The 21,308-nt window shown below is 45.4% G+C and overlaps 2 protein-coding genes across 4 annotated transcripts in view; both read right to left on the reverse strand.

The window, feature by feature from the left end:
* The window catches only part of KDM3B (lysine demethylase 3B), a 59,488-nt gene extending 51,206 nt beyond the window's left edge, over positions 1-8,282 (reverse strand). The window contains exon 1 of the mRNA XM_072956901.1: positions 7,897-8,282. Coding sequence (XP_072813002.1) covers positions 7,897-8,088 — 192 coding nt within the window. The 5' untranslated portion in view covers positions 8,089-8,282. The remainder of the gene's footprint in view (positions 1-7,896) is intronic.
* A 2,846-nt stretch (positions 8,283-11,128) lies between these two features.
* On the reverse strand, positions 11,129-21,291 carry FAM53C (family with sequence similarity 53 member C). 3 transcript variants are annotated; one of them, XM_072956916.1, is made up of 6 exons: positions 21,155-21,291; positions 20,701-20,905; positions 17,603-17,832; positions 17,150-17,207; positions 15,050-15,834; positions 11,129-14,119 (listed from the first exon to the last, which is right to left on the reverse strand). In XM_072956916.1, the coding sequence occupies exons 3-6, from the start codon at positions 17,678-17,680 to the stop codon at positions 13,862-13,864; spliced, it is 1,179 nt and encodes a 392-aa protein (XP_072813017.1). In that variant the 5' UTR covers positions 17,681-17,832; positions 20,701-20,905; positions 21,155-21,291; the 3' UTR covers positions 11,129-13,861. The 3 variants fall into 3 exon arrangements, with proteins under 3 accessions (XP_072813017.1, XP_006204652.1, XP_006204651.1); XM_006204590.4 differs by lacking the exon at positions 20,701-20,905 and having other exon boundaries at positions 21,155-21,283; XM_006204589.4 differs by lacking the exon at positions 21,155-21,291 and having other exon boundaries at positions 20,701-21,065.
* Positions 21,292-21,308: the final 17 nt, after the last annotated feature.

A 21,308-nucleotide genomic window follows, 5' to 3' on the forward strand; every position in this document is an offset into this window, starting at 1 on the left:
TATTCAGATATTATTTATACAATTAACTTTTCTAAGGAAAGAATTAACTTTGGGATCAGGTTGGAAGAGAATTTATAGAGAGAAGAAACTGGAGAAAGGGAGATCAACTATAAAGTAGTGAAAACCCAGGTAAGAGATGAAAAAGGCCTAAACCAATATGGCTGTATGACTGAAAAGCATATTTGAGAGAGAGAAAAATAACAGGATATGATGACGATTGTGAGAGGGAAAGGAAAATGGAAGACTAACTTCCAAGATGCCTAAACTTTCTTTTCCAGTTTTCCTACTTACATTCTGAACAAAATAAGAATTCTGTTACAAATGATTTTTATAAAACTGGGATTATTTTGACAGCTATGGTGGGGAATGATGCATGTCTACAACACTGCTGTTTTAGAACAAAAAATAATTTTCTCTCTATGGTTCTTTTGATAAAGAAATCTATTTCTAACAATTATTCTCATTTTTTCTACTTTTTAACATTCTCAATAAATTAAATGTTAAGTACTTGAGTACCATAGGAATAACCTAAATAAAACTCAAGTGTGGGGGGAAATACAGCTTCGTGGTAGAGGATGTGCTTAGCATGCACAAGGTCCTGAGTTCAATCCCCAGTACTTCCATTAAAAAACAAAACAAAAACAAAAACACACACACACATATGTTCTTAGGGGCAGTGGAGCTGCAAAGATCTGGATTTGCATCCCAACATCCCCATTAGTTAGCTGTGTAGCAGGGAGCAAGTTACTTTAGCCTCTTTGAGCCTCACTTCCTTTGCCTATTAATAGGGACAGTAAGTACCTCAAAGGATTGTGCTAGGATTAAATGAAGTAAAAACATAAAACTCCTAGCAGAACTTGGACTCCAGATAAACATACATTCCTTAAGCAAATTCATACTACTGGTCAGAATATAAACTGGTTTGATTTAAAAAAGAAAAAAAAATCTGCCATGTATCAAGATCTTAAGTACATGTATACATATTTTAAGAATCTTAAATTAAGAATGTTTCCATAATACCACTCCTGGCAATGAACCCTAGGAAATCACCCTAAACACTGGAAAGTCTTAATCACAAAAATGTTCATCACAGCATTATTGATAAAGCCTAAAATCTGAAACAGTTTCAATATCCAGTGAAAGGGGAACAGTTAAATAAATTATCCAGTCAATAAAAATTATAAGATTTTCTTAGAGAGCATTTATTGTTTTCCTTTCAGTTATAAAAGCAATACATGTTACCTGTGGAAATACAGAAAAGCACAAAGGAAATTAAAATCACCTATAATACAAAAGTTTTTGGTAATACAAGAAAATAATTGCCACATTAAGTTGAAAAATACAGCTGAATTGAACATTGAAAATACAGTATGAATTCAACTTTTAACAATTCTAAAAAAAGATCAGAATATATATCAAAACATTGACAGCAGTTTCTAATGAGTTGTGACACTTCAGGGGCTATTTTTTTAACTTATTTTTATTAAAATAATTTCTTCAGTTTATATAACAGGTACGTATTGAGAATTATAAAAAAAAAAAACAAACCTCATGCTTCTAAATCTAACAACCCAGATATAAATCGGAAGGACCAATGGGAAATGTATCTTGGATCGGGGTCCCAAATATAATTCCAATAATGTAAAGACAAAAGATTAGTAGTGAGTCAATATCAATAAAAATACATGAAATAAAAAAGCTTAAAGATCAAGTATAAATACTTATAACACGGGGCCACAGAGTTAAAAATCCATTATAAATCAGAAGGGAAAGTTAATCAAATACTGGCTTCTAAATATTGTACTTGTTAAGATAGGGTGGGCAGAGGCCTTTTAAAACAATAGAAAAATTCATATGTTCTCTGTTCATGAACTTTCATTCTAGCAGAGGAGATAAGCTACCTATCTTGTTATGTATCTATACCAAGAAAAACTGTGATAATATTGCAAAAGAGGTATCCACAAAGTGATAAAGGAGCAAAGAAAAAAAACACACTGGGGATTTAGAAAGGCTTTATAGAGGTGATAGAACCTAGAATGTACAGGTTTCCCTCCCCGCCGTTTATAGGATTTTGATGGATGACAAAATCAAAAGCAAAGAGTAAAGGGGGAACAAAGCAATGGAAACCAGAAAGTACTAGGACAGTGGAGGATCACCAAATCGGACTGCTTGCTGCAAATATCCTTTTGGCAACACTCTATTTTCCTTGTCTGATTCTTTGCATGCTAAGGCTCCTTCTTATCTGTAATTTGGCCTCTTGAGTAGACCAGGAGGGGGCTCTCTGCAGATCTCTGGTTAGGTTTATTTCCCATTGTAAAATAACCTTTCATGTGGATTTATAAATCAGTCTCCAGAGTTTGGTTAGTGATAATCAGTCCCCTAGGGCCTGATTACCCCTGAAGACACACACAAAAAACCTGGAGCTCCTGCCCTTGCAAAACTGAGAGAAGTCACTGTATGAGTCACTACTGAACAATCAGGCGGGTATTACCCATTTACAGAACTAGGGTAAAAGACACTTTGGCAGTAGGGGTAGTGAGGTGGGGAGGGCTTAAAAACCACCCACCTGTCAAAGGCAGTGGAAAACTGAGAAGCCGCAACAGGTGTTATGTTCCCCAGGCCTCGTGGAAGCAAAGCCTACAGAAACCCACTCCAGCTGTTGTGGAGAAAATCACTAAGAGAAAGCACCATGTTACTTACCCACCATTTAGGCGGGTGGAGGGGAAACTAAATCCAAACCTGAATAAAGTGGAGAATAGAACCAGGCAAGTGAGTATTCAAGGAGGGAATGAACCCTTGTCAGGTGGAGAGTAAATAAAGCAACTCTTAGAAGAAAACGCAAAATTAACAGAAAAGATCTGATTGTGCAGTAAAGGGAGAGGATGCTGGACAAAACAACCAGTGTATAGTGATCACTGGTGGACATATTACACATCCTTGAAATAAAGAGAATTCAAAGAAAATAAGATAGAGGCGTTTAAAATTATGCACACACATAAGACAAACTTATATAAAGCACCTGAGTGCCTGAAAAACTCAACAGTGGCTCAATGTTTCAAAAACAGACCTCCTGTTCTAAGAGGAGAGTTAGGATGAAGAGGCGCTTAGAGGGCCTCACACATAAACATTATGTATTCTTTTGTACCACCTTATTCTTATTTAAAGTTCTCTAAACTGTACACTGATCCACAATAACACATTCTACTTACTTTGATAAACAGAGCATATGATATCACAGTATTATTCAGATTTTTATTTAATTTTTGGAATTATAGGAAAAAAAGTAAGGATAATCATTAAAAGCCATTAACTCCCACTTCAATTAGGGCTGAAGTTCTATGTCTGAATACAGGTTAAGAATAAATAATGTTGGATTGTACATAAGAAACATGGTACCATCCTGGACCTGACTATTATTATTACATTATCTAGAAACAAAGTAGAGAGGTATTTTAAAGCTAACCTGAGACAAAAAGAAAAGGTTGGAGGAGGACTTTTTAAAAAAAAAAAAAGGCAGATATGCTTTCACTCTTCTGGGAAATTTATCATATTATTCCAAATCAAAGGAAAGAAGTATTTTAGATATATTTAGCCCACCTTTCCCCCAAATAAGGATTAAGATTAAGGGATTTAAAAAAAAACACACAAAAACAAGGCAGATATGTTTTCACTCCTCTTGCAAGTTCTTAACAGCTGAGATTGCTAAGGTACACATTTAAAATAAATCAGTGATACTAAAAGCATCATTTAATTCTACCATACAGCAAGAATGGCTTATTCAATAAAATTAGTGCTGCCACAAATAGTTACTACTCAGTAGGAAAAGTTAGATCCTTCACCACACACAGCATTTATAAAAGTATTCCAGATGGATCAGAGATCTAAAGTTAAAAAAAAAAATTAGACAGAAAATTTGAAGAATATTTGTATAGGCTCAAGGTCTTTTCCCAAGCAAGTAAACCCAGAACCAATTAAGAATAGTTTAAGGGATCTGATGATATAAACATTTTGTTTTTCTGTGTAGCAAAGCACCCAAATACAAAGTTAAAAGACAAACAAGAGGGGGAAGGGTATAGCTCAGTTGTAGAGCACACGCCTAGCATGCACGAGGTCCTGAAGTCAATCCCCAGTACCTCCTCTAAAAATAAGTAAACCTAATTACCCCCCACAAAACTTAAATAATACAGTAACAAATTAAAATATTTTAAAAAGGACAAATTACAGAAAATACACACTTGACAGGTAAAGGGGTTAATATGCCTAACTGCACAGAACTTGTACAGAGTAAGAGAGCTCCTGCTTTTTTCAAATAGGCAAAAGATTGGCATAAATAACCCATAAAAAAATAAAAGGCCAATAAACAGAAAAAGATTAGTAGTCATGGAAATGCTAGATAGTATTTTTTACCCATCAGATCGCCAAAAATGACAAAGACTGACGACACCAGTGACAGCAAGGGTAAAGGGAAACAAGCACCACCTGCATACACTGCTGGTAGGAGTATGAAATACTATAATCTCATAAGAAAATAACCTGGCATTACCTAATAAAATAATACATACATGTACTTCCTTAACCCAACAATCCCGCTCCTAGATGGCTAAACTACAGAAATGAAACCATGATTACAAAGATACAAGTACAAGTATATTAGCTGCAGCATTTGTTGTAAGTGCCAAAAATTTTTAAATAACTTGAATGCCCATCATAAGGGGAAACGACTTAATAAATTATGGTACATCCATGCTATGGAATATAATATAGTTACCTAAAAAGATGAGTAAGATCTTTAGGTATTGATGCCCATGGTCGAATGTTAAACAGAAAACAGAAAAACAGAGCAGGTTGCAGATACTGTGCAGTATGATACTACTTGCTAAAAAAAAGAAAACTTTTGTATACATGTTTTTACACTTTTTTGTACCAGTATTAAGAAAGATGCATAAAGCTTTCTTTGGCAAGTGGAAGCTGGCGAAGGATGGAGATTGTTGGCTTTCCTGTGTCAAAATTTTTTTTGACATTCTGCAAAATTTAAGTTTTGCTTTTAAAACAACAAAAAAGAAAATCCACGGGTTTTTTTGGTTTGTGTGTTTATCTACCGTATCTACAAATGTAACAGTCCTAAGGTCTCTGCCACTTACACAGACCAATAATGATTCAAAAACACAAAGAGGACACTGAATTAGAAAAGAATTAGAGATAAAGACATAAAAATCCATTAAATTTATTCCGCAATGAGACTTAAAAAAAATAAAAAAACCCGAAACTGGCCTGTTTTGAAACACAAATAAAGCTACTAATCCATGGGGGGGGGCAGGGGCTGCTTTTCTACATAATCTAAAAATCTCAATAGTTACTTGTCAGCATAGGTTTGGTGAGGAAGATGTTCACCTATCAAACCCTTATCAACAAAACTCTGTATCAACAGGCTCCTCCTAAGTTTTCTTATTTCATATTTCATCTTAAGGTAGCACATGGCTTTTGGTATTTTTTAAGGGTTCATTAATGGATCAGGACTACATTTTGAAAGATTTCTGGATCAAAAAGTATTTACAAAGAGGATATTAATGGAATCTAAAATTGTGAAATGTTTTTAAACACTTCAAAAACTCATTCATTCAACCCTCAATTACTCATCCTTAACAGGGGGCGCCCTGCTATGCCTTACTCAAAATCAAGCATGCCTGAAAACATCTTAAACTTAAGTGAATGAAAATCTGCCCAATCACAAGCCAGCTGCTTGCAAACTCCACCCTTGAGTACAGGAAGAGCACTTTTGATTGGAAGACGGTTGTGTTTACCACCGTGTGTGGTGCAAATTGGAAAGGCCCACATGCCTAGGGTTCAAAGGAAATCTCTTAAATGAAAAAGGAAAACAATGGCCAGTTCTGATCCTATACTAGTTACAGTCATTAAAAGAACCTCATCATCGCAATAGCAATTCTTGAGCAATTCTGCAAGCTGGTAAAAAAATTTTTAAAGCTCTGAGTTTTGTTGTGGCTGTTTTCTCATCTATGTCCCTTGATTATATGTACAAGACAAGCATAAGTGTATTCTTAAAACCCAGAACTGCCTTTGCTTCTAGATGCATACAGCTCCATGCAAGACCTCAACACAGTTAGAACGTACACTTAGTCTTCCAAGAATCACTGCAACTTTTTACTTGGTTTGAGAAAACAATTCCATGGGCCCAGTGGTAAAATTATTCAGTACTTAGCTTAATAGGTGTCCAGCAACTCACTGAGCTTCAGAAACCTCGGCCCTTAGGGAGCCCAGCAAACAACAAAGTGAATGAGTAGCTATTTCAGGTGCAGAGCTCATTAGCGATTCATCTGATGCAGGAAACAACTAGAATGTAAAATTCCGACTGAAAAGCTAGGACTAGGCCTTCGGTCAAAATATGCATATAATGGTGGATCTTAAGAATGTTCTGCATTCAAGGGGCTAGAGTAAATTACTGGATCTCAGAAGGAGAACTCTCCCCCAAGCCAATCTAAAAGCAATCTTCCAAAGAAAGCGCAAAAGAATTTAAATTCAAGTCCCCTTTCTTAATCATCAACCTCACTCCATTATATTCCTGGTATCTTTTTCACAAATTCCCCCCATTGAAGCCTCATAAATGTCCAAGCAGCCTTTTCTTATACAGCATAAAGATCAAAGCAAAGTAAATGAACTCTAGTAGCAGAAGCATAAGCCAGCCACAAGCTAAACAACCCATAAAGCTTACATATCAGAATAATAAGCCTAACACCAATGATCAAAAAGTAGACAAGTGAGTGTCAGAAACCTGCATTTTTAATATCAAATCTTACAAAATACGTTCCCATTTACAGCGAATACAGTATCTGCAGAAGCAAATTCATCAAAAAAAAAAAAAGTTCCTTCTGCCTACGGATCTATCACATTCCAAAAGAATCCCATTTTTCATAGCCTTATCTCAACAGAGAAACTAGGGCCGCTATCAGAATGAGGAACTTAGGAGGCTTGCCGAAGCTCAAAGGCAATATTTTGCCGCCACATTAACAAAAACAACACATCATGGTCCTGGGTGCTAGTTAAGTTCTATTACTGAACAACTTTAATCACAAAACACACCAATGCAAGTATTCAAAAGCGGCCAAGCCTCAACACAAAGTTTCAAAACAAAACCTCTTCGAAGGCTTGGGGGAGTAGCCCAGGTAGAAGCAAAAAAGCACCACCCAACAGCCCCATTTAGCTGCTAAGATAGATCTCAAACTTATCAAAAACAGCCACAACGGCAGCTCCTGTCACCCAGAAGCGCAGAGAGGAGCCCGAAGAGTCTTGAGAGCTGGCCTTTCTGGAGACCGCCAGGCCGAGCCGGGCTCAGACAAGGAGGAAGTAACTGCCAGATAAAAATGCCCCGAGCAGCTCCGAATGCAGCCTCCGTGCCTTCCACAACTGCCCACATTCCCGCCCCACTCGGGGCTCCGGGAAGAAGGGAACAGGGCGCAGGTCTCTCAGGAGAGGCTAGGGACTACAAGTCCGCATCGTCCAGGAGGCAGCAGCAGCAGCACCAGCGGAACTCTGAGAGCCCCGGGAGCCCAGGGTTTGGGAGCTTCGGCTCGGAAGGCGTGTTGCGGGGGAGGGGGTTGGACGCTCAGAAAGGGGTCGCTTAGGAGGCGGGGCCTGCCGGGTGGAGGCGGCAGCTCCCGGCTCCCTGGCCGCCCCCCGGGGTAAACTGGGGCGCGCACCCCGACGCGGAAGCCATGCCGGTCGGAGCTCCGTGTGCTGAGGAGCCGGCGGGGGGCGCTAAGGAGATCTGGGGGTGCGGAACTGGGTCACCCACACCCCACCCCCCCTCACAAAGGCCCCCGGGGAGGCCGCCCGCAGGCCCTGCAGCCCCGGCCTCGAGTGCCCTCCTCGGCCGCCACTCACCGCCAGGTCCTGGGGCACCGCCCCGCTCATGGCCCGCACCGTGCCGGCCCGCCAGGCCCGAGTGCGCAGCGCAGGCCCCGAATCTCCGCCCGCCGCCGCCGCCGCGGGGACCGAGGCCGAAGACGAGGCCGCGGTGTCCGCGAACAGAAGCAGCAGCCGCTTGCCCACCGGGGAGGCCGCCGCGTCCGCCATCGCCAGGGCCGGCCAGACCCGCGCTCCCGCCCGCCGCCTCCCACCACCTCTGCCGCCGAGCGCCCGATCCGCCCGCAAGGCCTCCCTCCGCACCACCCGCGGCCGCAGCTCCCCCCCACCCCCCCCAACAGCCACCACCAACCACCGGCGCCGCGCAGCGCCCCCCGTGGCCGGGAGCGGAGCCGCAGCCCGGGCCCCGCACAGCGCCCCCCGCGCTCCGGAGCGGGGCGGCAGCTCCGGGCCCCTCGCAGCGCTCCGCCCCAACCTCCCCGGGGCCTGCAGTGCCCCCTGCGGCAGGGAGGGGAATTGCAGTTTCGGCAGGGGTGAGGAAGTGGGCGTGTCTTTCAGACCCCCCATGGCACCATCCTGGTGCCAGCCTTCCTTCAGGGGGGTCCCATATCTGAGAAAGCTTCAGTTTATCCACCTCGGACACCAAAGACTTTTACTGGGGTGGGGGGCTGAGGCACAAGGTACCTAGAGAGTTGATGTTTTGAGCTAAGAAGTTAGCACTCCAATACCCTATTGATTTCCTAGCCTGAATATATGCACTACACTTCCTGTCATCCTTTAGGAAACTTTCTTCCCATTGGTCCATGGGACACAATAGTTTTCTTCTCACTGGCCCATAACATGATACCATACCATTCTATACTGCCAGTACTTCATAGGTTCCTTTCCAACTGGCCAATGTGTTACATCCATTGTATGCAATAATGTCACTCCATTGGCTGAAGGCCAACGTGCTTCCAACATCTCGGTATTTTGACATAACCCCATGGAGCTTCTTCCCCTTCCAAGTCAGCCAATGTTATTAAGTAAGTCCAGGTGTTTCTCAATTCAACTTTTAGGGGAATTGGAAAGAGACCAGAAGAGATTCTTTTCTCTGGTTCAGTAGTATCTCATCTTACCATGGAAGTAATGGGGCTTGGTGCAAAGAAAACCCCACCACTCCTATCTGAATTCACAAGCATGGGAGATTGATACTCCTATTAGAAAGGAGCTGCAAAGAAGGAGAGATACTGAATAATTTTTTGCCAAGGTTTTTATTCACACTAGGCCATGGGAAACCTGTCATTAACGTTGGTCACGTTAGAGACAAGCACAAGTTCCATGGTCTTCTGGATGCAGAGTACATGAGGAAGCAGATAAAAACCAGGAAAAGGTCTAATATTAATCCACTGCTATCCTAAAATTGCCCATTTCTTTCACCTATCTGACCTACAGATAGTTAAGAGTAGTAGTTAGTTCTTTCTTCAAGACCTATAAGCCTACCCAGAAATCTATCCATAACCTTCTTTACTGTTGATCTACTTGTCTTGTAGCAAAGGTTGGGGATGAGAGTCCATTGTTGACTTTAGTAAAAGTACAACATCTAGTCATTCTAGAACTAACTCTGTGGAGCACCAAGGAAATATTTCCCTGGATTTTTTCTCTCCCTATTCCTTAGAACTTCCATTTTCCATAGCCGACGTGAGGCCTGACTCAGTGTTTTTTTGGGCACAAGGTCTGTAAGTTGTAGTTGGTAGGAGGGGAACAAGGGTAAATCCATACAGAACCTAGCTGCCTTGCAGCTTTTCTACCAAAATTCACTGCTGGGATTTTCTCCCATATGGGTTCTAATTACTGCCCCAGCAACCGAAGCTGGCTTCTCACAGCACCAGAGACAGAAATGTGCCTAAGCTCAAGGATGGGAAGGCAAACATGAGAAATTCATTCAACAAATATGGCAGGTACTTTTCATATGCTGGTAAAGTTTCAAAGTGTTGGTGACACAACAGTGATTAAAACAAAACCTTTGCCCTCATGGAGTTTATATTCTTTCCTATGCTTCAGGAATGGAAAATGAAATCACACTTGCCTTCACAGAAAATAAACAGAAAAACCCAACAAAAAAATTGAACAGAAAGGAAAAAAAGGGGGGAGGGAGTAACTTTAGATGCTCAGATTTTACCCCTGCTCAAACAGGTGAAGTGAAACAGCAGTTTCAAAAAACGAACCTCTAATTCTGAGCTGCTTTAACCACGTGCTGTTGGCCCACCCCCTCAAAGCCCTGTCTTTGTTTCCAAGGGAGGCTGACAACTCCCACTCCTTTTAGAGTATAGTTTCATCCCTTTAAAGGTTCCTGCTCCAGGTAGTCAAGCCAATCCTGTCCTCTTGCACACTTCATTGGTATTCAACAATGAGTGCCACCAATTTGAAGCAGGAAACTGGGACGGAGGCTGAGCAACTTGACTCTTCTTGCCGCCTGACAAGTCAGCACAACTGGTAAAGAAAGGCTATGGCTTAGGGACAGAGGCTCCTGCCTCGCTCTCTAAGCAACTACACTTCACCCACACACATTGGGAGAATGCTAACATAGGGAGAAGAAAGGGTGGAATAGAAAGGTCTAAAGAGAGAGTGAGCCACACAGCTTCTTTCAGCAGACGAACATTCCAAATTGAAGCATTAGGAAAAATACCACCTTTTAGAGTAAAAGAAAAGCTCTGCTGCTAGGATAACTTTCCAAAATCAGTTATTTTCAGAATGGAGAAACTGCTCAAGTCTTTGGAATCTGAATTCTGACGACTGTATCTCCCATCTCTCCAGGACACAACATGTGAAAACTCTTAGAAGAAATTCCTGGTCAAGTCTCCTATCCTGCCTTCTCCCCAAAGCCTACAACCCAATCTAGACAAGTTTCTTAGTGCACCATCAAGCATTTCTCAGGGAGCAAGAATGTATTAAAACTTGACTTCAGCCTGCTGGAAGTGAGAGTGACAGGAGGGAAGAAGAGATGCCTATAAGTACCAAGGAAACCAGAGACCAAATCAGACTGCCAGAAATAACCAAGGCCTTAACAGATGCCTGGGCCATAGGATGTAACTGCTGTGGCCACAAAAGCCCAGGGACCAAATACTACTCTCAAAGGGCAAAGGCCCAGCCACATTATAGAGGAAGAGGCTGGAAGAGTTAGGTGGCCTTCTCCCCGCTTCCTCCTTGCCTTTCTTTGTGGAGAAAGGAAGAAGACACTGTAGTACACAAGGCTGCTTGGGAAAATGGATTATTCTAATAAAACTTTATTTTTTCAAACACAGCCACAGAGGCAGAACCTCATGTTTAACACACACAGACTTAATGGATTTTTTTTAATATAAAACAAAGTTTACGAAAAAAATTTTTTCCACTTCTTGTATTTGTAATCCCATTAGCACAGGGACTTTGGCAGCAGGTGGGAGTGAAGGGCAGCTGGAGCTGCCACTGGGCAGTCACCGGGCACAGGAGGAGAGCACCAGCCTGGGAGTGGCTTCACTCACACACGCAGGAATACTCACCTACTGATCAGCCACACCACACACACAACACAAATGCAGATGTCTACCCAGTGTTAACCACAGCCCTGTAGAGTGTGTTCCACTCTGGATAAGCCCAATATGTGAAAATCCAAATAGTCAAAACAGCTAAAGTAGAGGGAGGTTGCTTGCTTTACAAAAGAAGCAATCACAGGCTGCTTTTAAATGGTCAGCAGTCCAAATGTGTTGAAAAATAGCATTTGGTTTACACAGAACTGTTGGAACAGATTTATTGTGTAAAGCGAAATGAACCACTTCTCATAAAGGCTTGTCCCAGGGCCACAGGCGCTTAGACTGGGAAGCTCCAGCTAGTTTAACTTCCCAGATCTTAAAGTAATGGAATTCAGATATGGAATCTATAGACCTTCTCCCCTAAGGGTGGTGCCCTATAGCTTTAGGGAAGCCAGGGTGGAGGCAGAATTATTGCCCTCACATCTTCAGCTTAGGGCTTGCAGAGACCCCACTGGCATTCCAGTGGCCTACTGGAAGCTGGCACAGCCAATCTGTAACCGAGAGCCCAGGGATGAGGATGCCCCAGGAGGAAAAGAAGCTGTCACTAGGGAAATTATGGCCTAATGAGGGAGAAGAGCCAGGGGGAGGGAATAAAACCAAGGATGGGCAACTCCTGGGCTCACAGTTTCCCTGGATTCTCCAGAGAGCCTCTCAGGCCCCTACAGACCTGGCAGCTCACTGATATGTGGTAACTCGCAGGAGAAAGGAAGGAGTCCTGGAAGGGTAGAACCTCTGAGGGCTGGAGACTGGAGAAGAAACAACCACCTCCTCCCAAGGAGAGGTGAGGAGGCTGGAGCCTCACTGATGCTCCTATCCGACATGTGGGAGACCTAGAAAATGACAGGTTCAATTCCATGAGGAAGAAAACACACAGACTTTTGTTTTCTTCCCTAACATGAGCAACTGGTTCCTACGGCACCCTGGAAAAATGCCCTTCTTCCAATAAACAGGAAGGGCAGGTCCAATTTGGTCTTGCAGGGTCTAACCGAAGCTGGACAAAGCCTCACAAACTATTCTGGCGGCAGCTTCAGCAGGCCTCTCGGCTGGAGCCAGCCCTGCCGGGGCTCCTGCAGTCCTTACACCTATCACTATGGCCACCAGGACCTGCTGTCCTGACTCAACTTGTGGGTGTAAAACAAAAAAGGAAACTTAATCCAACAACAAAAAACTTTCAGCTGCTTCTCACAGCCTTTGCTTTACATATCCTCAGCCAGTCCCTCAGTGAGCCTCAACCTCCCTGAGGTCTCTAAGGGCTAATTAGAGGCAAATAAACATTTCCTGGCAGGAGTGGAAGACAAGCAAACTGGTAAATGCTGACATCCCCTTCCTCCTTCTCAAGCAGGTCAGAAAAGAGGTCGGGCTTGGATCTTATAACAGGTTTCTCCACAGTCTGCTTCCAAAGGGTAGTGCTGGGGTGAGCTCACCCATGCCTGCTGGTGACTGAACACCACTTCTGCTGCAGGTCAGCCTCCATACAGGGCCATCCTTCCTTGTTCTGGATCCTCAAAGGTTAGAGGGTGAGGGGGAAAAGGTCCCATCAGCAGAGAGAGATGGAGCCCTTCAGTGCTGCCTGTTGCCCACATGTGCTTGCATCCACTTAGAGAGTAAGAGAGGCAGGTTGTATACAGCCTAGGCAATCTGATGGGCAAAAAAGGCCAGCTCAGAATCAATGTGGAGAGCACTCTCCAGCCAGTACTAGATCTATGTAGGGGAGGGTGTGGGCCTGAGGAAAAGACTATTAGCTGAGGTCACAGCACTTAAAAGACCCTGCTGTACCCCAGAACAGAATCCTTTGCAAAGCCATCAATGCTAATGGATTACAAGCCTGGTTCCAGAGCTACGTAGAAAAAAAGAAAAACTTGGTGCCTTGCCCTTGACGTCTTGAACAAGCCCCCTGTCCTTTGAAAACTCAAGATCCTGGGGGTTCCATGATGCTTGGCTGTTAAGGAGCAACTGCCTTCCTTCCCTAAGGCTACCCAAACAGACCTTTCCTCAAGTACACTCTCATGCACGCACACACTCTCACACAATTTCTCCGGGGAGGCTGAATTAACCCCCCACCCTGGCCAAATTCTAAGACACAAGTGCCCTTTGAAGCAAAGGGGCTAGTGAAATTCCCCGAGCTGGGGTCAGCAGACCCCCTCCTTCCCTGCCCATTGCTTTCTCAGTGGCAGGGATACTCACACTCAGGGCCGCCATGGGAAGGGTCTGCTCTGGGGCTGTCCCTCCCGCCATCAGCTCCGTTTATCTTGTCCCGGCCAGTCTCTCGGCATGGTCGAGCTTCCTGGAGCGAGAAGATTTCCGGCTGCCCTGAGTCGGAGCCCTCCACTCACCCCTATTCCCAGGCTAGGCCCCCGGCCTTGGGGCCTCGACACTTGTTAGTAGCCATAAGAGAGTCAGTCTGTGTGGCCCCAGGAAGTAGCCTCTCAGTTTTAGTTCTCCTCAATCAGATTCAAGTCCAGGTCCCCAAAGTCCTGCTGGCACAGTGTCCGCTTGCTCAGCGCCTGCCGCCCCCACCGCACAGACCCCTCCTCTTCCTCTTCGCTTTCACTCAGCACCTGGGAGGAACCTCCAATGGGGCTGCAGGAAGCAGAGAGGGGTGGGGGGCTACAGGCCATGAACCACGGTGGAGAGATGCTGCTGCCTTCCCGGGATGTTTCTTGGAGACAGAGACCTCCTGAGTATGGTTTCTGTCAAACAAACAAAGAAAATTAAGGCAAAGAAAGATGCTAACTTCCCAAAGAACCCTGGCCCAAGCTGTATTTCAAAGTGTCCTTTGTGGTTACCCTTGAAGGCAGGAGTTCTCAGCTTTAGAGTAAGGTTGTGGACTTCCTGATAAAATTTGGAAACTTTACTGTACATGTACATTTTGAGGAAATAGCCCATAGTTTCTATGAGATTCAAGACTAGAAGCTCATATATAAACTTCACATGGGCAGGAATACTGTCTAGTGTTTCACTACTGTATTGCTAGTGCCTAGTCTGAGCCTGCTGCGCAGTAGGTATTCAGTAATGTTTGCTGACTGGTTGAATGAATGACTCTATCAGTAAGTGAGTGAGTTCTCAAAGAGGTTTGTGACCCAATGGTCTAGAAGGCAGAATAAGAAAAAAGTGGGCAACTGCATATAACAACTGCACTCACAATGGGAAGTCAAAAAACATTTGTTGAGCAGATGAATGATGCAACAGCTTATTTTGCTTAAGCCCTCACAGACCCACTTGAAGCAGCGAAGGGCAAGTGGCAAAATCAGCTCTGAGCATGAGGAGGGGTGGGGCACAGATGATGGGGTTTCTGTGGTTCATGTATTCTCAGAGAGGAGGGAAAGTGCCTCTAGCAGGACAATCTAGGATCTCTATTGGAAGGTTTAACATGGGTCTCACCCTAAGTTTCTCTGAAACCCCCAGGACTGAGGAATTTCATAGGACACAGAATTTCAGTGCTAAAACCAGGATAGTTCTAGGCAAATTGGGATGGTAGAATACCTTAGCAAAAGCTCAGACAGAAAGGAGCTCTAGGGGAGACCCTGCCAGGAGGGAATGGAGCTAGAGGACAGCATAAAGGTGAAAAGAGGAGTGTCCCCCTACTTCCATCCAAGCTTCCCTAGTCCTGCTAGTCCCACCTGATTCATCTTGTCAAAGTCCAAGGAAGGCCGCAGCCGCCGAGGGTCCTCCTCATGGCGCCGCTTGACCCCAGCTTTGCGGGCATCAAGATCACAAGGCTGTGAGCGGCTTCGGGGAAGACTGTGGAGGCCTCGAGGTCGCCAGGGCAGCTCTGGGGAGGATGCGGGGGAGCTCCGGGCAGAGGGCAAGAAGCGGCTTGCCTGCGGGCCCAGGCTGGGTGACAGGGAGAAGCGCCGTTGAGGTGGGCAAGGTGACAGGGATTCAGCATCACTCTCCCAGGAGCCACTTTGGGGGGAGGCGGCACAGGGACGAGAGGACTCTTGGGCCAGGGCCAGGCTGAAGAAAGGGGGGCTGTAGGGTCTGTGGGCTGGGGCACATTGAGAAGAGGCACTGGGAGCTTGGAGGAACCTGAGGCTGGAGACCCGCTTCGGGGGGCTCTGGTGAGGCACCTGCGGCCCACCCCCTCCACCACTGCCCCGGTGCTTGATGGGAGTCCACAGCTTGGAGGGGGCGGGCCGCCACACCGGCTGCCAGCGAGACAGGTCCACGGGCACTGAGAGTGAGCGGCAGTGCCTCTTTGATGGAGGGGCAGGGGGCACAGGAAGCTTTTCTGGGTCTGGGGGCTCAGGGCTTAGGACTTGGGAAAGGGGCTGTTCCTGTGGGGAACTTCCCGGACTGGGTGGTCTGAGGTGCAGGCTCAAGCCTGAGGGGTGGTAGCTGAGGTTGAGGCTGTCCTGGAACTCAGCACAGGAACAATGGGGCAGGCCCCTCCAGGAAGCACCTTCTGGAAGGCAGTCATAATAAAAATTAATGATAATATGTTTTTAAGAGCTAACTATGTGCCACACAATGTAATGAGTACTTTTTGCTTTCCCAAAAACCTCTTAAGTTAGGTACTATTAATTACCCCCACTTCACAGATGATAAAAGTCAAGTAACTTGCCAAAAGTTGTGTAGAAATCAAAACACCAAAGCAGGACTCAAACCCAGATTTGTCTGATGCTAAAGCTAGGTCTTTTAACCACTATATTACACTGCCTCCACTGTAAGGAACCACTTGAAATTGAAAATATAGTCTCATATACTGCCTGCTACTCCCCCTCAAAGGTGGAATGAGTCAAGAGAAACAAAAGCCTGTGTGTGCCATGCTCATTCCTCACTCCACTCCACCAAGCTCTACTTTGCTCCTCCACCCACCAGCCCCGAGTTGGGAAAAGAAGGCTTATGCTTTCCTTCTTTTGCCTTTTCCCTTCCTATGTGTCAACAAGACTAACACAGGAGTTAGGTGACCAAGCAGGTAAGAGATCATTTGTATTCCTAGGGAGAGCAAATACAGTGGGGAAGGCCTTTCTTTGATGGTAGAACTCATGCTTGGGAAAACCCTAAAACTGCTCATGTTCCTTTGGGTCTGGCCACCCACAAGGAAATGCTCAATGTAACATACTGATATATATTATAGTTAGTTTAAAAAAAAAGTGTCAAATAACATATATAGAATGAAACCTTTTGTGTTAAAAGAATGGGTATAAAAAATTTACATTTATATTTGGTTCTATTTGTATAAAGAAACTCTTGTTGGATAGATAGGAAACTAATAAAAGGAGTTACTTTTAGGGAGCTCGGTGGATAGGAGATAGGAGAGGAAGGGAGGCTTTTCTCAGTATAAACTTTTTGCTATTTAAAAAATTTTGAAACATGTGACTATATCACCTATTCAAAAATTAGATCGGGGAGAGTACAGCTCAGTGGTTAGAGTACACACTTAGCATGCAAGAGGTCCTGGGTTCAATCCCCAGAACCTCCATCAAAATAACTAACTAAATAAATAAACCTAATTACCTCCTCCACCCCCCCAAAACCAAACCAAACCAAAACAAACAAAAATTAGATTATTAAAGTCCCCACAAGGCTAGACTAAGAGCAAACTAAACAGAGAACTTCTATGCTAGTGCAGTAGAATGGAGACAAGTGTCAGTCTCAGGTGACCCTGGCAATAAAGTTGCGGAGGCAGGCTACCTAACCTGGTTACTGGAAACCAGTAAAAGAAATGCGTGGATGGAGGCATGGGCATACACACAAATATACACACAATGTCTTACCAGACACAAGCTGGAAAGGGTTCCCACAGTTGGAGATGTCTGCATGATCAGGCAAAGGCTAAGTAAGAGAGAGAGAACATCCACTATGATTCTGGATTAGGACACAGACCTCCAGAAAGCCCTCTTTAGCTCACCCCTGCATCTCATGGGCTACAGGGATGTTAGGGATTCCTAAGTGTTCTCTTTTGCTTGTCTTCTCAAAGTTAGTGAGTAAAATAATCCACACCTTCCAATATCTCAAACCCTTCTCCACCCAAGTTCTGGTGTCCCTTCTCTAGCAGTGGAAAAATCCCTGCCCCCTTCCTTTTGAGCTGGGTTTTGAGCCTTCACTGGGCTCTTCCAGTACAGGTACCATGAATCATATAGCACAGGACAAGGGTGTAGTAGTAAAACAAACAGTCTCAGAAAAAAGGGGGAGGGGGTTGTGGAGAAGCAGGAAGACTGGTCTTTTACCAGACTGATGCTGAAGCGTGTGCATTTCAGCTCATCCAGAGTCTGCTTCTGTAGCTGCTCAGTGATCAGGGTTATCATGATTCTCCCCGGAATTTGACTTGCACACTTTGGAGCAAATGATGGATGTCTTCCCTGTTGTTCTTCCAGACCTCACTCGTGAGCCGTCTTCTGCCACTGCAGCACCATTCTAGCACCATTGGGACTTCCCTCTCCAGTCATGCCTGCTGAGTCTGCCAATTACAGGGGGACCAACCCCAAGTGATATTAGAGATGTACCTAGTCCAGAGATGGAAAATGCATGGCACACATACCACAGCATCCCCATGTCAGGCCTCTGGCAGACATCATTAATTGATCACAGCTCTTTCCTGGTAAGCCTAAACATAACCTCAGAAACATTCTGAACTTTACTGGATAACTAGTAAAATGAAATGGTGTTGGCAAACAAGTTGAAACCTATTTGCCGCTCCTAACCTGGTTCATACTCTGCTCTGTCTAACCAGAATACTAGTACCACTTAGAAAACAGCTCAAATGAGGGAAAGGAATGCCCAAATTGTCATTTCTATCCTGGTTAGTTCAATATTTACCTTCCAGTCAGAAGCAAAAAGAGGTACCCTTTTCCTAAACTACAGAAATAGTAATAAAGAACAGAGAGGAACAGTGGTCATAAGAATGACTTTCTGCTTCAAACCAGAGTAAACAAGGTATTATGTTCCCCTTTAGCCTAAACAGCTGATATGTTATTGTTCTCCAATAGATACTGTACATATTCTCCTATAAAATGATAAGAGGATAAAGAAATAGTACCAGGATAATTCCCTACTACATTCAACTACAGATGTTAAAAACAACTCTGACTTTGTTCAACCAAGTTTTTAGCCTGATCTGACTCAAAGACCAGGGATACAATTAATCAAAACTCTTTCTCATAGTCTCCAGTAGAAGCAAACTAATTATATCAAGGAGGCAGCTTCAAACCCACATAATTGCCTGAAAGGTCTTGTTCAAGGGAGAAGGGGAGGTAAATCTAACATTTCCATACTGTTCTGCTTGTTCTCAGAAATGACCAGCAGGCAGACAGCTCACCAGAAGGTTTTTTGCTTTTGCTAGCAGAGAGAACAAACTATCAAGAATCAAATCTGGATCTGCTGTGATGGTCTTGGCAAATCATTTAAGCTTAGTCTCAGTTTATCCATACGTAAAATGGGCAGAATAATCTTAATCTGTCACAGGGACAACATAACGCAAAATATCAAAATGTAAAAAGTATACCATCTGGCCTATACAAATCAGGAGTCCATACAGACTGCCGTTTCTCACCCCTCCTATTTGTTGCTCTGCAAAGCCTCAGAATGCCATAAGTGATACTATAAAGATGAAGAAGGCAACTGGGTTGATCTATTTGGCTGGATGCCAACCTCCCTCACTGGCATTAGATCAGAGGCCCAAAAGGGCTCTTCTGTGACCTTGAGGGCAGATCACTTTTACTTATGCAAAAAAAGAGAATGGTCTCTACCCCATTCCCACCTCAGAGGGAGGCAGGCCAAAAGGAAAAGCAAAGACATACACCTCGATGTACTTGGAGTTGGGAAAAAAAGGTGTGGGAGAAGTCAATCATCACTATAGTCAAATAACATTTTCATGCACAATTATTATTACCACACTGAACAAAGTTCCAGCTTCCTGAGAGCTCCCTTCAGCGGCTTCCCCTATGTTCTTGCGGGGAAAGCTAAAGCTTATAACACTTCTGCTCTTGGTTTCTTAACTCTGCCCTCAAAGATCAACCAGAGGGAACCTAACTGCAGGCTTTTCCCTCATAGATCCCAGGCCTCAGGCTGACCAGCCATGAGGCGCAGGGAGTGAAGCAAACTCTTTCAAGCTTTTCATGGGGCATTTGGCCAAACAGCAAACTCCCAGCTCTCTTTGGGATCAAGTGAAGAGAGTGATTTCGTGTTTTTCTGCATTTTAATTGTTGGGATGTGGCCACACACGGCGGTAATTGGAACAATGCAACTACCACTAGGCAACTGTTACTCTCAGTCTGAGTTTCCTAAAACAGGCCAGGCTGAGAGGGGGAACAGAACGGAAGCCATAAGGAATCAAACCAGGACACAAAAGAAGGCAAACCAGCTCCGCGAGGGGCCTCCTCTTTCTTAGGCAGGCATAGAAAAAAGTATAAGAAGCCCTCTCTTGCCGCCTTCCTTCCCCCTTCCATTTTGTACATCTGAGAGGCAGAGACAGCCCTGAACGTTCACTAAACAAGTTAAAACTTCTCAGCTTAACAACTGGCACGGGGCTCAGCCCTATATAAAGCAGCAGGCCGCTAGGCCCTCCCCAAAACACCACCAGGCCCAAACTCTCAATCCAGGCTTTCTCTCCACCATTATCCCCCTAAAATAAAGGTTAGACCCTCACCCCTGTTGGGTGGCAGTAACCCTTGACATTCGGGTTTAGGGATGCTGAGGTTGTGTTGAAACCTGGAGAACCTAGGATCAAGTCAGGCCAAGGGGGAGGAGAATCACATATCCCCTGGGGACCTTCCCCCCAGGTCCCAGTCCCACAGCTCTGGGGGATACTGAAGGAAAACATGAGAGAGGCAGGGAGGTGCACGAACAGGTAAGTGGAGATCTGACCGCTCTTCCTCCATATGGCACTGGAGGGGACAGGGGTGACAAGAGGGGAGCACCCCTCCCCCCACTCCAATGAAGAAGCAAAAAACTAGGCCCCCCCTCCAATCTTCAACCTCTCCCTCGGTTGCCCTGTCTGTCCCCACGGGGTGGGGCATGGGGCGTCCGCTGGCCCCTGGTTGGGGGGGTGCCGGAGCACGCTCAGGGAGGCTGTCGTTCGCCTTTTCCCAATCAGCTTCCATCATCTGGCCGCGGGAAGCGAACTCAGGACGCAGGGGATGGAGAGGGTCTGGGACTTAGCACTCCGCCACCCCCTCCCCCACTGGGTCCCGTGCTCTCCCCGCGGAGGCGGCCAGCGAGGCCCTGCCTCGCGGGCGGCAGGACTGGGGGAGGGGAAAAAGGGAAGGAGGGAGGGACGGTCGTGGTACCCGCCCCGAGGCCCCAGCGCCACCTGCCCTCCGCCACCTACCGCGGCTCCTCCAGCTCCCAGGGCCGCGGCCGGAGCAGCTCTGAGCGCTCGGTTCGCCCCACGGTGCCCTTAAAAGGCGCCGGAGCGAACCAACGGGTCCTTGAGGAGAGTGGGCAGATAGCTCCGGTTCGCAGAATCCGCCTGAACCGTCCGCGGAGGCTTGAGCCACGCGTCGTTTCTCCCGAAAAGTCTTTCTTGGATAGCGCTGTCGGGAAGAGGCCTGCCTCTTTGACTAGGGATTAGGGTCGTTTCCTCACTATCTAGTCACCCCCTCCAAAACAGTGCAGAAGGTGAACTGGCCCAGTTGGAGGCAAACCTCGAAACCCGCGGGGGAGGCCGTGTCGGATGAAGATAAACAAAGCTATCGCTCCCGCCCTCCATTACTACATCTGTCTACTTACAGCCCCCAGCTCGGTTCGAGCGGCGTAAGAGAATTAGCCAAGGTTCCTCTCACCTGCTCTCCTGTCCCGCCCTCCACGGCAGCCTCTTTAAAGGAATCCCCCTTCCCCCAGCAGAGGACCGGTCCGCGGCGCGAAGGCTTCTGGGAAGTGTAGTCCAAGCGCCGATTAGGGCCTGCTCTGAGTCCCAGGAGCCCCTTTTCCAGTAGC

This window comes from Vicugna pacos, chromosome 3, assembly GCF_048564905.1.
Source record: "Vicugna pacos chromosome 3, VicPac4, whole genome shotgun sequence".
NCBI lineage: Eukaryota > Metazoa > Chordata > Mammalia > Artiodactyla > Camelidae > Vicugna > Vicugna pacos.